Source organism: Periophthalmus magnuspinnatus, chromosome 4 (genome assembly GCF_009829125.3).
Source record: "Periophthalmus magnuspinnatus isolate fPerMag1 chromosome 4, fPerMag1.2.pri, whole genome shotgun sequence".
NCBI lineage: Eukaryota > Metazoa > Chordata > Actinopteri > Gobiiformes > Gobiidae > Periophthalmus > Periophthalmus magnuspinnatus.
This window is the reverse complement of record NC_047129.1, coordinates 12,529,099-12,543,153: the sequence shown is the minus strand read 5'-3', so window position 1 is coordinate 12,543,153 and position 14,055 is coordinate 12,529,099. Positions and strand designations below refer to the sequence as shown.

Here is a 14,055-nt window from a genome sequence, read left to right as displayed (position 1 = left end):
TAAAATTGCTTTGGATCTAGGCAGTCCAATTATAAACTATATTCTCTTCTTTCAGCCAAACCAACACCACCAAAAACAGAAATTCCCAAAATACAGCCCCCTCAAAAGCTTACGGCTCCTACTCCAGATAATAAGAACATTCCACCAGAAGGCAAACCTGTTCCACCTGAACCCAAAAAGAGGACAAGAAGAGCTTCTATGACACCATCCGAAAAAGACATGGTGCCAGTCTTTGATGTAAAACCTCCTATGAAACCACAGCCACAACAAACTAATGAAGAACAAAAGACCATCCCGCCAGTTATTGTTCCAGGAATAGTCACTAATATTACACCTGTTAAAAATCGTGATGAGAAAAAAGGTGAAATATTGGCTGCATTGCAAACTCAAGAAACCATAGAAGCTCCTAGATCTATAGTGCCAGAAGATGTTTCTGTGACTGCGAAACAAAATGAAAATAATTTTGATAATGATGTTATTGTTGATGATAAGGCAAAACAGGTACAAATTGTGGTTGAATCAAAGAAAGAACCATTCGTATCCCCAGAAAGAGAAATTTCACAAAGCATGAAAAACCAGAAGTCTGTAATTGGTGCAGATTTACCAAGCCAACCTGCTGTAAATAGAAAAGAAGAGACTGTGATGAAAAAAGAGGAAAGATTGATAGTTACAAAGCTATTACAGCAGAATGTAGACACGAACAAGAAAGAGGATGACATCAAACCCCCAGCAAGATCAAAAGGAAAGCTAATAACCGCAGAGACTGTAAAAGTTGCTGGAAAGGGAGCTGAGGAGACAATTCAACAAATAAAACCAATTACTACAATAGACACTGACATAAGACATAAACAGGAAGTTGATGAGAATTTGTCTGTAAATCAAATGGAGCATTTTGTGGAACCCCACAAGTCATTACAAGAACAATCGGTGAGAGAAACTAGAAAAGAAAAGGAAGTTCCGCCAAAAGCGCCTAAAAGGTCAAGAAGTAAGTCAAGAAGCATTGACAGACAATCATCACGAGACACCGAGACGGATCAAGATGAACAACTGACTCGGATGGTAAAAGTTGAACTACCCATGAAACAACAAGTAAAACCATTCAAGACTGATACTGAAGAAAAACTTGAGATTACACAGCAATTAGTACCCACAGCGGTAATGAAGAAGAAATCACAAGCAAGTGTCCCAGATACAGAAACAAAACCTGTACCCAAACAGCCTGTGAAACCAATCAAGAATGAATCAGAGCAGAAACAAGAGATTCCGCCTGTAAAACCAATAAGAAAAGAAACAAGTCTGAAAGAGGAAGTTAAAGTGGTTGCTGAGTTAAGGGAAGGCAAGGTAGATACTAAAGTTATTGCTGAACCAAATAGAAAAGAGGCAAGAGAAGAGATCAAACAGGAGCTAGTTGTTAGACATGAATTAAAAAGAACAGCTGATGCTGAAGTGAAAGCAAATGCTGAACCAGTGAGGAAAGAAGGAGAAAGTGTTTGGGAGAAGAGGGTGGCTGTTGAACCCATGAAAAGAGACAATGAACAAGCAGTGTTGAAAATGAAAGAAGAAATTCCACTTGTTTATATTTCAGAGGATGAAACCTTCTCTGAGGCTTTGTCTGAACTTCCAGTTGAAGGAGAACTTATTAATACCACTGCTGTCAGCATACCTGGATCTGCCCTACCTCCTACCATGGGACAACAGATTGAGGATGTGTCATTAGACATCGACCGAAGCATTGAAGATGAATCTGAAATGCAAGATGCTGCCATCAAAATCCAAGCTGCATTTAAAGGCTACAAAACCAGAAAAGAGATGCGACCAGTTTTTAAAGATGTGTTCAAAAATCAGACTATAGAGGCTGGAGGTACAGTTACTCTGGTCTGTGTCATAGAAGGAAAACCTACCACAGTGCGCTGGTTAAAGGACAGTCAGCCAATCACAAGTGAGAAAAGATGCTTCTTCAAGACTAAGCAGAATGGAGAATCAACTTTGATCATAAGCAATGTCACTACCAAAGACAGTGGCATTTACACGTGTGAAGCAGTGAATAAGTTTGGCGTGACTTCTTATAATGGAAATCTCACAGTTGTACACCCCACACAGGCAGTGGGTCAGAGGCCTATACATCCACCACTTGCAGCCATTGCTCCCTTGCAACCTGCCCCAAAGCCTCAAGTATCAGAGCCAGATAACTATGTAGAAAGTGTGGAAGTGTCTCTTTGGGAGGCTTATAACCTAACAGAGCAGGAGGCACAGAGAAGTCTGCAGGAGAGGAGGGGGTCAGCTATTTTAAGTGCCAGTTCAAGTGAGTTGCATTTTCATAATTTGCGAACACCTCAGATTTGTCGTTTATTTACCTTGTTCTTATTTTCAACAGTGTCAAGTCCTTCGGATTACGAGACTGCACCAGATGTATTGGAACCTGAAGAAACAATACCTCTAAAATTAAGGTGAGACAGAAAAAATATATTAGGGAACTTTCACATTTCGATCAACTATTTTAATTATTTATTATTATTTGAACAGGGAAGCAAAGGCACAGCCTGTAGAGCAGAAAATTTCACAGAATATTCAAGAACAAACACAAACCTCTAAACAACTGAAAGTCACAGGTTAGCAGTTTTATATTTTTTTTTTTATAAATTTAATGTCTCTATTTCCTAATTTGGTTGAGATGTTCTGATTATAGAAGTTGAAGGCAAATTGAGAGCCCCCTCTCCCAAACACCATCGTGCTCAAACACCTCAGACCACCACTGTGTCCAGGTCAGACTCAGAAGGAGAACAGGACACCAAAGAGGTACCCATTGAGTTTTGCAGTTTACTTTTTTAATTTCACCATAAACATTTCAATGTAAGTGAAAATTTATCTTACACTATCCTGACTGACTGACTGTTATTTTTACTGTCACAGACCTTTGACCTTTATGTGGCTCGAGCTGACTGCACTCCAAACAGTGGAAATAAAGACAGTTTTATTTTGAAAGAGGGACAATATGTTGAACTCTTAGATTCAGTTCACCCAGACAAATGGTTGGTTCGGACTAAACCAACCAAAACAAACCCTGCTCGTCAGGGATGGGTCTGTCCTGCATATCTGGAAAAGAAAAGGAAGGTGAGACCAAGTTATTGCCAGTCCATTGTTGTAACTGATCTCATGAATTGATAAAAAAAACCCACATATATTGTCATTACACAATATTTTATTGCAGGAAGCCTTCCCACAAATGAGACCCTCACAAGATGATCTAGATGGAATCGACTCAACGGGAGAAGAGTACAGAAAAGCTTCGAGGTTTGTTTTGACAGTAATGGGGGGGGGGGGGGGGTTTACAAATATATATATATATAGCCTTTCAAAAAATTAAATATGTTTTGATCTTTACTCAGTCAACTTATTCAAGGCATGGTTGATGGAGAAGAGGAGTTTGTGAAAGAGATGAGGACATTCACTTCTCATCAGTTAAATTATATTGACTCCAGTCGGCATATTCCCTCCAGTGTCCTCACCCAGAAAGAAATCATCTTCAGGAATATCAGGGACATTGTTTCTCTTCATGAGCGGTAAGTCCTACAAAGTACTATGTGGTGACTAATCTTAGTGGCCTTTTTATTGCCTAACTTGTGATTATGTTTTTTGCACTAAATTGTTTTACCAGAACTATTCTTCCTGCCTTGACCAAGTGTGTCACTGATGATGATGTTGCCATGCTTCTTATCAAACACTCTGAAGACTTTGAGAAATACCTTCAGTACATAGCAGGACAGGCACAAGCAGAGACGTGTCTCACAGATAAGGCCATACAACAATATTTTAAAGTATGCCACATTTAAACTGCAGTAATTCTAGTGATATGATAGTATATGATAAACAACTTTATTTATTTTAATCAACAGGAGTTACCAGTAAGTAAACATGGAGAAGCTCCTGTTATGGATGTCATAACCTTCCTCCAGAGACCAGTAGAAAGAATACACACGTACCAAGCCCTATTAAAGGTTAACACTTTTTACTTAACACTTATTATGGACCAAAATTAGACAAATTGGATACAGATACCAAAAATATGTAACTTTTACATATTTACAGGAGATGATCAAGAATAAAGCAAAGAGTGGCCAGAGTTGCTGTATGTTGGAAGATGCTTTCTCCAGTGTTTCCTGTTTGCCTTGGAGGTCTAACAATCTGCACCAGGTCTCACTCATTGAGAATTACCCTGCTCCTCTCACTGCACTTGGGGAGCCATTAAGACAGGTACATGCACAAATACCCCTTACACCACAGTTATTCTGCTTATGCGCATCAATGATCAATTCTGTCATGTGCTGTGGCTATTTTCCTGTCCAGGGAGCAATCACAGTCTGGGAAGAAACTCCAGAAGTGAAATCCACCACCAGAGGGCACCAGAGACAAGTTTTCCTCTTTAGAGAATGTATTGTTCTGTGCAAAGTGAAGAAAGACACAAGCTTGAATACAGACACTTATATTTTCAAGAACAAAATGAAGGTTAATTTATATTTAACATACCAAAAATATTTAACAAATTAATATTGTAATCATGTGATTGCTTTATTTTGTTGTAGTTAAATGATGTAGAAATAAAGGAGACAGTGGGTGGGGATGACAGATCTTGGGGGCTGTGGCATGAGCACAGGGGGTCCATGAGGAAGTACACCCTCCAGTGTCGCTCGTCTCTGATCAAACTGTCATGGCTAAAGGACCTGAAGGAGTTGCAGCAGTGCTCCAGTGTGTCCACTAACTGTGAGTATCTACTATATGCAGTACTCTAAACACCATATTTTTAATTACCAGAGGTGGGTAGTACTTAAATTTTATGAGTAACTTTTTCATAAAATTGTACATCTCAGACAACATACTTATTCCTTCTCCAACATACTACTTGGAAAACATATTTTTACAATGTAACAATACTTTTACTTGAATACAGGTTTTGTTCACCCTTTCCACTAACAGTAAATCTACAAGTGACAAAACCTTTATGTTGATAATATTGAATTATTTGAACATTTGTGGTTCTTGCACTGCAAGAATATGGTCTCATGTGGTATGGTTTCAAAACAAAATGTTGTTTATTTGATGGTCTGTCCTTCAAATTACATTAACCTCAAATTATAAATGAAATTAGCAATATTATTTTGACGCTATTCTTTTATGAGTGACACATTTGGCTACTCCACTCAGCTCTGTTAACTACTTGCTGTACTGTGATGGAAAATATACTCAGTTGTGTCTTCTGTGTTCCCAGGTCCCCCTGTGTTTGAGTCAGAGCTGGCAGACTGCATGACTAAAATTGGACAAACGATCAAACTGTCCTGTAAAGTCACAGGATGTCCAAAACCAGACATCAGCTGGCTCAAAGGCATTTTCAATATTGATAGTGTCAAAGTCTTTCTTTAATAAAACTTTATAATACTTAATACTGCATATAAACTATTGCTTTTTAGATGGTTTGTCTTTGGAGGATGACCCCCACCACATAGTTACTGCAGACCGGACAGGCATATGTAGTCTTATTTTGGACAGCCTTACCCCAGAGGACTCAGGGCAGTATATTTGTTATGCTACCAACTCTTTGGGCAGTGCTGGTTCTCTGGCAAAGGTTGTTGTTCAAGGTGTGTCACATTTTAATGACAACAACATAAATACACTTTTGTGCCGCTATATTTATTTAAAATCAACTGTTTTCTTTCTATAGCCCCACCAAGATTTGTGAGTCGGTTGGAAAATATTTGCCTGATAGAAGGTGAAGACATCTCCTTCACATGTTCAACTCTTTCTCTGCCTTTACCACGAGTCAGGTACAACATGTGTGCTTATCTGGTTGTGTTAAGAGTGATGCATTTATGTATGCATTTAATTATCTTTTATAATTGACAGGTGGTTAAAAAATGGTAGTGAATTAAATGACCAGCAGAAATACTTGATCCTGAATGATGCTCGAAGTGGCATCTTGTCTCTGACTATTGTTAGCGCAACAGAGACTGATATTGGACAGTATGAGTGTGAGGTATGCCTCTTAAATGTGTATATTTATATATCAAATAATAATAAGTAGATATCTAATTGATATTTAACTTTATTTTTATATAATTATTTAGCTTACAAATGAGTTTGGCTGTGTTAAGTGCAAGGCCGGTCTGTGTCCTGCTTATGTACCACCAGCAGATATTGACAACGAGCCAAAGGACTTACCTGCTAAAGGTAGGGCTATTGGAACTACTGAAGGTAAAACTCTCTCCACAGCACTGATTTTATGTTATGCACATGCCATTGTCTGGTCAACATACAGTAAAACATCATCTATTCACTTCAAAATAATAACCATTAATATTTCAGATTATGATCATTTTTTTAAACCAACTGAAACTCAACATTAATGACATTTATACCATAATCACCTCCTTCACTCTCCACTTTTCAGCATCATCACTGACATGTCTACATTCATTTCTCAGTCACTGAGATTTTAATTGTTGTATTGTTGTGCAGTGGCCAAGTGTTTGGTGCACTGTTATTAATGGGGGTACGTTCTTCTGTATTCAGTTGTCTCACATTTTAAAATAAATATTAATTTTATTATATATTTATTTATTTTTAACTTTTTTTTTTTTTTTTTTGCAATTTTTTTTATTGGAATGTAATATCTGGAGATACTGATTTTATAGTATTAGTAGTATATCATTTTTTTTTAAAATCTATCTATGCAGAGTTTCTTTCATTCTCTTTCATTGTCTGTAACTTTCATTTTGTTCATCTTCCTCCCTGAAAGCAGGAAACACCTATCATGGACCATCTCATGTAAGTCATTTTCACTGTTAACAAATAACCATTCCACATCCACTTTCTCCTCTCAATGCATGCCCAGCTAACTCTTCACTCTGAATACAAGATGGTCATGTGCTCTACCACTTTCTTTAAATGTCCTGCTCAGGTAAGATATAAAAATTTGTTTGGAGACTTCAGGTAATGTACAGCATCAAAAGCCATAAACATCAATTAACATGATTATTTGTGTTGTTTGGTGCAAATTAACTTCCTTTTATAGATGCTGACTCAGAGGGCTGGTCTGCTGCATTTGTTAATAAATGGTTACAGACGGATTTCGCCCCCACTTCTGTCACTAAGATGTTTGTTCCATCTGAATTGACTCAGTGAGTTTTATTCTGTAATATTGTGCATGTTAGATTATTTTTCTGATAATATGCTTTTTCCCACTAGAAGCGGCCCTGCAGAACATGTTCCTACATCAGTATTGTCGGATGAAAGAGCAGAACAGCCTTTATATTATCTTGAAGAGATTGAAGAGGAGATTTATGTTCCAGAGCCCATGGAGGAAATCACTGATGGTTAAGTGTAGTTTTATTTATTTTTTTTATTAGTATTTTAAGATGTACATTTATTCACATATGCTGTGTTCTGTTTAGCTCCTCCCTGTGTTCAGGTTCCTATTGAGGATCTGTCTGTGGAGCCTGGTCAAACTGCTACATTCACTGCCATCATCACAGGAAGACCTGGTCCAAGCATCAAGTGGTATAAGGTAAATGAAGTGTAAATAAACAATATAGCATGGTTAATAGCATTATAAGCTCTGCAATGCTTTACTGAAGGACGAAGATGAGCTCCTGGCCAATGATAATGTAGAAATAGTCCAACACGGTGCACGCTGCTCTTTGACTGTAATGTGTCCTGAAGGAGAGGACAGTGGACTATACACGTGTTTTGCCTACAATGAATCTGGTCAGGTCTTATGTCAGGCCCAGCTCACAGTGGTCGAAGGTGAGACATTCTTATTGATTAGAAAATTACAGGTCAATAAATTAACCATTACCTCATTACTTTAGGTCTACTTGAGTCTCAGGAGAGGGAGGTGGAGCTGGGCAAGAGAAGAAAGCTCTTCTCTGTCTATGACGTTCATGAGGAAATTGGAAGGTAAGATGATCAATAAATCACAAAATTATATTGTGTTATATGTATGGGTGCATTCAACTTCGACTAAACTGTTGCTAAACTTAAAACTAAACCAGGACTAAAATGGAACCAAACCTACATCAAGATTAAACTGGGAATGCACCCTCATTATATATATTTTTCTACATCTTGGAAATAAGGTATATAAAAGTGAAAACTGATATGAGATATTATGTACAATAGGGGAACCTTTAGCGTGGTGAAGCGTGTTATTCACAGAAGAACAGGGGAGGTATTTGCAGCCAAGTTTTTACCTCTGAAAAACAGCACTCGCACCAGGGCCTTCCAAGAGAGGGACCTGCTGTCCCGTTTGGCTCACCCCAGAGTGGCCTGTCTGCTGGACTTCTTCTGCACCAGACGCACTTTGGTGCTAATCACAGAAATGTGAGGCTTTTGTTTCTTCTTATAATATTATGGTAATCCTTTATCTTCCAATTGATATCAATACCTGTTTTTCAATTTCACTGACAGGTGCTGCTCGCACGGACTCATGGACCATTTGTATATGAGAGGATCAGTTACAGAGAAAGAGGTACAGCTCACCAATAATTCACTCAGGATGAGGAAAGTGTGATTACACCCAATCTGTTTCAGGTTCAGTCATATATTCAACAAATCCTTGAAGGAATTGGCCACATTCACAGCATGAACATCTTGCATCTGGACATCAAGGTACAATGAAGAAGTGTTTTAAATATTAAGTCTTTTTCTCATTATGTCTATATATATATATTTTTTTTTCGTTATCAGCCCGAGAATATTCTAATGGTTTACCCTCCAAGAGATGAGATCAAGATCTGCGACTTTGGCTTCTGTCAGGAAATAGACACATCCCGACATCTCTACAGTATGCATGGGACACCAGAGTTTGTTGCTCCAGAGATTGTTCACCAGGAGCCTGTCAGTGTGGCCACAGATATTTGGTATGTTTCATATCTTGTATTAACTTTGTAGTAAACACAATTATTTGAGCACTAATAACTTCTTCATGTTAGGGCTCTGGGTGTGATTGCATTCCTGTGGTATGTATCCGTCATCATTTACAAATTTGACTTGTGCTTAGATGATTAGATTAAACCATGTATTTGTTTTTGATAGCCTGGTGTGCCGGTGTCCTTTCATTGGGGAGTCTGACCGTGCCACCCTGCTGAGAGTGGGGGAAGGCACCCTTAACTGGGATGCCCCAGATGTATTGCTTAGAAGTTCAGAGGCCCAGCACTTCCTTCACATGGTTCTTCAGCCTGACCCTGAGTAGGAAAAAACCTCAATGCTTTGTTAATTAGATCAATATTTTATTTTATGCTTTCTTTGATCATTTCTTTTTATTTGTGTTTGTTACAGCCAACGACCTTCTGCTTTTGAGTGCCTGAGTCATGAGTGGTTCCAGGTAAGAAAATAAAAAAGCACAATTTACACTTCTTTCCTGCATCATTGTCACATGTCTGACTTCATATGGTTATATATAAAAGGACGACCATGCAGGAGAGGATACTGATGAAATCAACACGAGGACTTTGAAAGTGTTTCTGTCCAAAAGGAAGTGGCAGGTGAGATATTACAAACTATATGGTTATAACTTGAAAATTGTTGTAAAATTCTTAAAAACTTGCTGCATGATAGTCTTGTCATGTGCATTGATAGTCTATTGGTCTATATGCTCTCTTTGCTGGCCTCAGTGTTGTAAATTTGATTCCTGGCTCTGGTAAGTTCCTGAATGTCTTTCCCTACCCCCATTTCATGTTTAAATCTGTCCAGTCAAAAAAGCAGCAACAACAAAAGGACATTTAAACTAGACAGTTTCAACAGTAATCTTGACTTGTGTTTTCCTCCCAGCGCTCATTGACCTGTGTGGGTTCGGTGCTCACCCTGAGGCCCATCCCAGAACTGTTGGACGCTCCTCTTCGGGAGACTGCGGTCACTGTTCCCCGAGAGCCCCAGGAAAGCAGCACCTCCGTCAGCAGCTCCTCCTCTGAGTACGATGAGGCTGATTCATGGGACTTCTTCCAACACTACAGCCCAACCGAGGAAGAGGACGAGACTGAGGAAGACTATGATCCTATGGTGGAGAGATCACAGATACCCAAACCTTTCAGTAGAGCACATTTTGAGGAAGAAGAGGACGTGACGCTTGAAGAGGAAGAGGATGGAGAAATCATAGGATGCAGGAGTATGATGGAGAGGAGTATGAGCAGGCAATCGGCAGCATCTTCAGACATATCTTTGCTATATACACCACAGAGAGAGCGCAAGTTCAACAAAGACAGCTCACCGTCGGTGTTATCTGATGGAGATGATGGTTCAGGAAGTGAAGGGGGGCGAATTCCAAGGGGCAGTGTTATCCGAAGCACTTTTTACACAACATCACAACAACTCTCGCCCATGTCCGCCCGGCACATGTCTTTACGGGACAAATTTCAAGTTAAAAAGCAAGAGAGAGGTCGCAAGCCACTTAGGAGGAGTTTCTCGGGGCGTTTGAATGAACCACTAATAGAATATGTGGAGGATGAGACAGAGACCAGCCGTGGACAGAGGCGTGGATCTATTCAGCCTTCAATGCAGAAATCTTGCTCTTTTGATAGTGGCGTTGGACTACCACACGCAAATGTTCCACCGCACAGAAGAAGTCGTTCCCTTGACAACTATTCTCGGAGATCTCCCAGCTCACCTTTACGCAGCACACCAGGAGAGGAAGAAGAGGGCTCTCACAGTTTAAAAGAGGATTTAACTGAAGATGAAGAGGCAGGGAAAATGTTTTTAGGAATCCCCAGTCCGAGAAGACGAGGATCAGCTGCTCCAATGCAAGTGTCACATCCTAATACTACCGTAGCCTCTCGTGTTTTAGCCACAGAGAAGACAAGCCCCATACTTGGCCAGTCCCTCGCAGATAGGACCTTTTGTAGCTCACAGGGTTCATTAACCGAATCTCTAATTATGGAGCATGGTTCAGACTCTTCAAGTAGACTAGGGTCTTTTGAGGATCTCCGTCACTTTCAAACAAGATCTGCTGTGAGTGAGGGCTACGACGATCAAGCAGAGCCTCTAGTGTCATCATCAGCTGGCTCCTTCCAAGAGCTGGATCGCGTTGTTAAGCCCAAAGCTCCTCCTCGTAACCGCTCTCGTTCAAACCAAAGTCTAAATTCCACCTCCCAGCCCAGTCCAAGCCCAAGTCTGTCCTCACTGCAAGCTCCAGACAGGCCCCCACGAGCAAAAGACAAAAAGGACAGCCACGCCCTCCAGAGACACGCTTCGGCTCCTGCCCTAGAGGTACAGCCATCTCCGGGAAGGTCGCCTAAACTGGGATTCTTTAAGATTTTTCGGAGACAGTCCTGGACGGGGCACTCCTACTCTCAGCTGGATGAACCAGGTCTGGGTCCAACTTTAGGAGAGATCATGAAACCAGACACGCCCACAATGTCACTGAGGAAGAAGATGAGAGCGTCCGCTTCTAGTCTGACCAAGCTATTCTCTAGGTCAAAGGAGGACGTGAGTAAAGGAGGTGCGTATTTTAATTTAAATTTTTTATTTTTTTGCTCAAATTATACTTGCTTCATACACTTATAAGACACTCTTTAATGTTTAACTTCTGTTTTCCCAAGTTGAGAGTTGTGGTGCAGTGACTTTTTGCTAACCATCTAGGGCCTGTTTTCAAAGGATCAGCTCCGAGTACACCAGAATTAAAACATGGCTACAGTCTTGAGGTCCCCAAAAGAAAAAAGTTGTTAACGTCTTTGAAAATACCTGCCTTCAAAAAGCCAAAAGGTACAACTTCCACTATATTCTGTCTTTTTGTGACCTTATAATTGATTGTGATTAATTTGTTATTATTTGCTGGCAGTGCGTCCCCACAAACCAGAAGTAGTCCGGCTGGATAGAGGTGGAGTTTTGGTGGTATGGAAACCAGTGCAGTCCAGTGATACATTCACTTACTGCGTACAGTGCTGCTCAGATGGTAAGTGCATTGAATTAAATGGTTTAATGCAAAATATATTTAAAAGGCAGCAAATATCTGACATTCACTTTATGTTTACAGGGGGTGTGTGGACTGTGCTGACAGATGAGGAGACTGATTGTTGCTACACAGTTACAGATTTACCGAGGGGGGCATCATACGTGTTCAGGGTGGGCTGTGTCACTAAGGCAGGAGCAGGGCCCTTCAGTGAGGTCTCTGTTCCTATTGTAATGTCAACTCATCCTGAAGGTGAGTTATTAAAAACATACTTGAATATATGTAATTTTTATGATTTTAGAGATCTGTCACGCAAAAAATCACTCTATGTTATTAATGTTCAAACAGAGACTCACATTCCCCTTATTTGCACGGATTTGCTGGGGGCAAAGGCCACAGGACAGCAGTTAACACACAAGAATTTCAGCTTTTTATCAGAAATCAACAGGTAAGATTTTTAAGTATGGACAGTTCTATTATTTTCATAAACATTTAAAATTCATTACAGTCAGAACTAAACTTGAGTAGGTATTATATGACGGAGAGCCATTTTGTGTGTATTGCAAACTGGTTTTAGTCGAAAGATCTGGTAACACAAAGCGAGGAGCTCATCTTGCTTTCTGATTGGATAATTAGCTGGAGAACCAAAACCAAAATATAAACATAGATAAGTTTTACAACATGTCAGATGTTTTTTTTAATATTGAATAAATGAGTATTACTTGTTATCAATAGTGTTATTATTGGTTTGAACATATTTACTTTATAACTAAGGACCGATAAGGCGTTGAGTAGTTGTAGTCCTTTCCTTGAGCATTTAATTATTTGTTATTATTTGCTTGTTTTTCAGGGGTCGTTTTAGTGTCCTCACAGTTTGCAGGGATGTTGAGACCAGTCAGGTTTTTGCAGCTAAAATCACTCCGTACAAACCGGAGCAGAGGCTGTTGGTTCTGAGGGAATACCAGCTTCTGAGGAGACTGAACCACTACAACCTGGTGCCGTTACACATGGCCTTTCTGACGCCTACTTACATGGTCCTAGTGGAGGAGCTCTGCCCAGGAAAAGAGCTGCTGTACAGTCTGGCTGCCAGGTACTAAAAGTTTAGGTTAGGCGAAATGGCAAAATATATTTATTGATTGATCACAGTTCTCAGTGTGATTTAATATTATCAAATTGAAATGATTTTCTGTATTCATTTCCTAAACATAAACCACACACACTTTAATAATTCCCCCAAAAAAGTCTGAACTCTACTTCAAACCACATGCTTTTACTGACAGAGAGTTGGCTGTACATCTCTTGATTAAAAAGCTCTATATATATTCACCGTGAAAAGCTTTGTGTCATATTCTTTGGGCCTGAGCAACAATGGCTGCTGTGTTTCAGAGACCTGTACGCAGAGTCCCATGTGGCTGAGTTGTTGGTTCAGATACTTAGTGCTGTGGACTATCTTCACGGGCGACGTGTCATACACCTGGACTTGAAATCTGACAACATGCTGGTGGACGACTGCGACCATCTGAAGATCGTAGACTTTGGTTCGGCCTTGTCCTTTACACCAGGCCAGCCAGTCCATGTGGAGCACGTACATGGAGTTTCAGAGAGCAAAGGTATCCCTAATAATAAAGTTGATATGAGTGTTTAGATAGGGCTGGGCAATATGATAACTTTATTTTTCAAAAAACTAAATAAAAATGGCATTCAGTATTGATTTGGTAAGCATGATCAAGACAAACTTTTAATCAGTGATATTTAACACAAGAAGTAAACTGACTCTTGAGTCTCAATTTAAAGACCTTTATCAGTGCCAACTAGACATGATTGAACTGCTATTAAATTTAATTAATTGTCCAGCCCTATGTTTAGGATTCTTTTAAAAACTGACCCTGGCTCTTCTAATATACTAAACTTCCCATGGCTTTCAACAGACTGCCGCGGCAAAGGTACACAGAAGGAGTGATGGAGTGGAATAACCCCATAACCGCGGCCTCCTCAGCTGACCATAGCGCCATCATCTAACAAACCAAAGTCCATTTTTTCACTTCATATCATTCTTACTCACAGAACTCACCAGTAATATAATTAATCATCTGTCACTGCCTGTTGTAATATAAATCTTTTGT

At 39.7% G+C, this 14,055-nt stretch overlaps 1 protein-coding gene across 1 annotated transcript in view; it reads left to right on the top strand.

Moving 5' to 3' along the window:
* obscna (obscurin, cytoskeletal calmodulin and titin-interacting RhoGEF a) overlaps nt 1-14,055 on the top strand; it is a 34,690-nt gene that overhangs the window by 19,586 nt on the left and 1,049 nt on the right. Inside the window, exons 46-83 of the mRNA XM_055221101.1 lie at nt 56-2,302; nt 2,375-2,447; nt 2,524-2,609; nt 2,687-2,796; nt 2,911-3,111; nt 3,209-3,291; nt 3,387-3,560; nt 3,656-3,815; nt 3,894-3,995; nt 4,087-4,251; nt 4,345-4,503; nt 4,581-4,758; nt 5,264-5,377; nt 5,463-5,630; nt 5,714-5,816; nt 5,896-6,025; nt 6,117-6,219; nt 7,064-7,169; nt 7,237-7,364; nt 7,443-7,555; nt 7,626-7,794; nt 7,860-7,947; nt 8,170-8,370; nt 8,458-8,518; nt 8,581-8,658; nt 8,737-8,909; nt 8,982-9,008; nt 9,085-9,237; nt 9,328-9,373; nt 9,456-9,533; nt 9,820-11,482; nt 11,623-11,745; nt 11,822-11,935; nt 12,017-12,184; nt 12,281-12,380; nt 12,783-13,022; nt 13,319-13,542; nt 13,861-13,875. Coding sequence (XP_055077076.1) covers nt 56-2,302; nt 2,375-2,447; nt 2,524-2,609; nt 2,687-2,796; nt 2,911-3,111; nt 3,209-3,291; nt 3,387-3,560; nt 3,656-3,815; nt 3,894-3,995; nt 4,087-4,251; nt 4,345-4,503; nt 4,581-4,758; nt 5,264-5,377; nt 5,463-5,630; nt 5,714-5,816; nt 5,896-6,025; nt 6,117-6,219; nt 7,064-7,169; nt 7,237-7,364; nt 7,443-7,555; nt 7,626-7,794; nt 7,860-7,947; nt 8,170-8,370; nt 8,458-8,518; nt 8,581-8,658; nt 8,737-8,909; nt 8,982-9,008; nt 9,085-9,237; nt 9,328-9,373; nt 9,456-9,533; nt 9,820-11,482; nt 11,623-11,745; nt 11,822-11,935; nt 12,017-12,184; nt 12,281-12,380; nt 12,783-13,022; nt 13,319-13,542; nt 13,861-13,875 — 8,424 coding nt within the window. The remainder of the gene's footprint in view (nt 1-55; nt 2,303-2,374; nt 2,448-2,523; nt 2,610-2,686; nt 2,797-2,910; nt 3,112-3,208; nt 3,292-3,386; nt 3,561-3,655; nt 3,816-3,893; nt 3,996-4,086; nt 4,252-4,344; nt 4,504-4,580; nt 4,759-5,263; nt 5,378-5,462; nt 5,631-5,713; nt 5,817-5,895; nt 6,026-6,116; nt 6,220-7,063; nt 7,170-7,236; nt 7,365-7,442; nt 7,556-7,625; nt 7,795-7,859; nt 7,948-8,169; nt 8,371-8,457; nt 8,519-8,580; nt 8,659-8,736; nt 8,910-8,981; nt 9,009-9,084; nt 9,238-9,327; nt 9,374-9,455; nt 9,534-9,819; nt 11,483-11,622; nt 11,746-11,821; nt 11,936-12,016; nt 12,185-12,280; nt 12,381-12,782; nt 13,023-13,318; nt 13,543-13,860; nt 13,876-14,055) is intronic.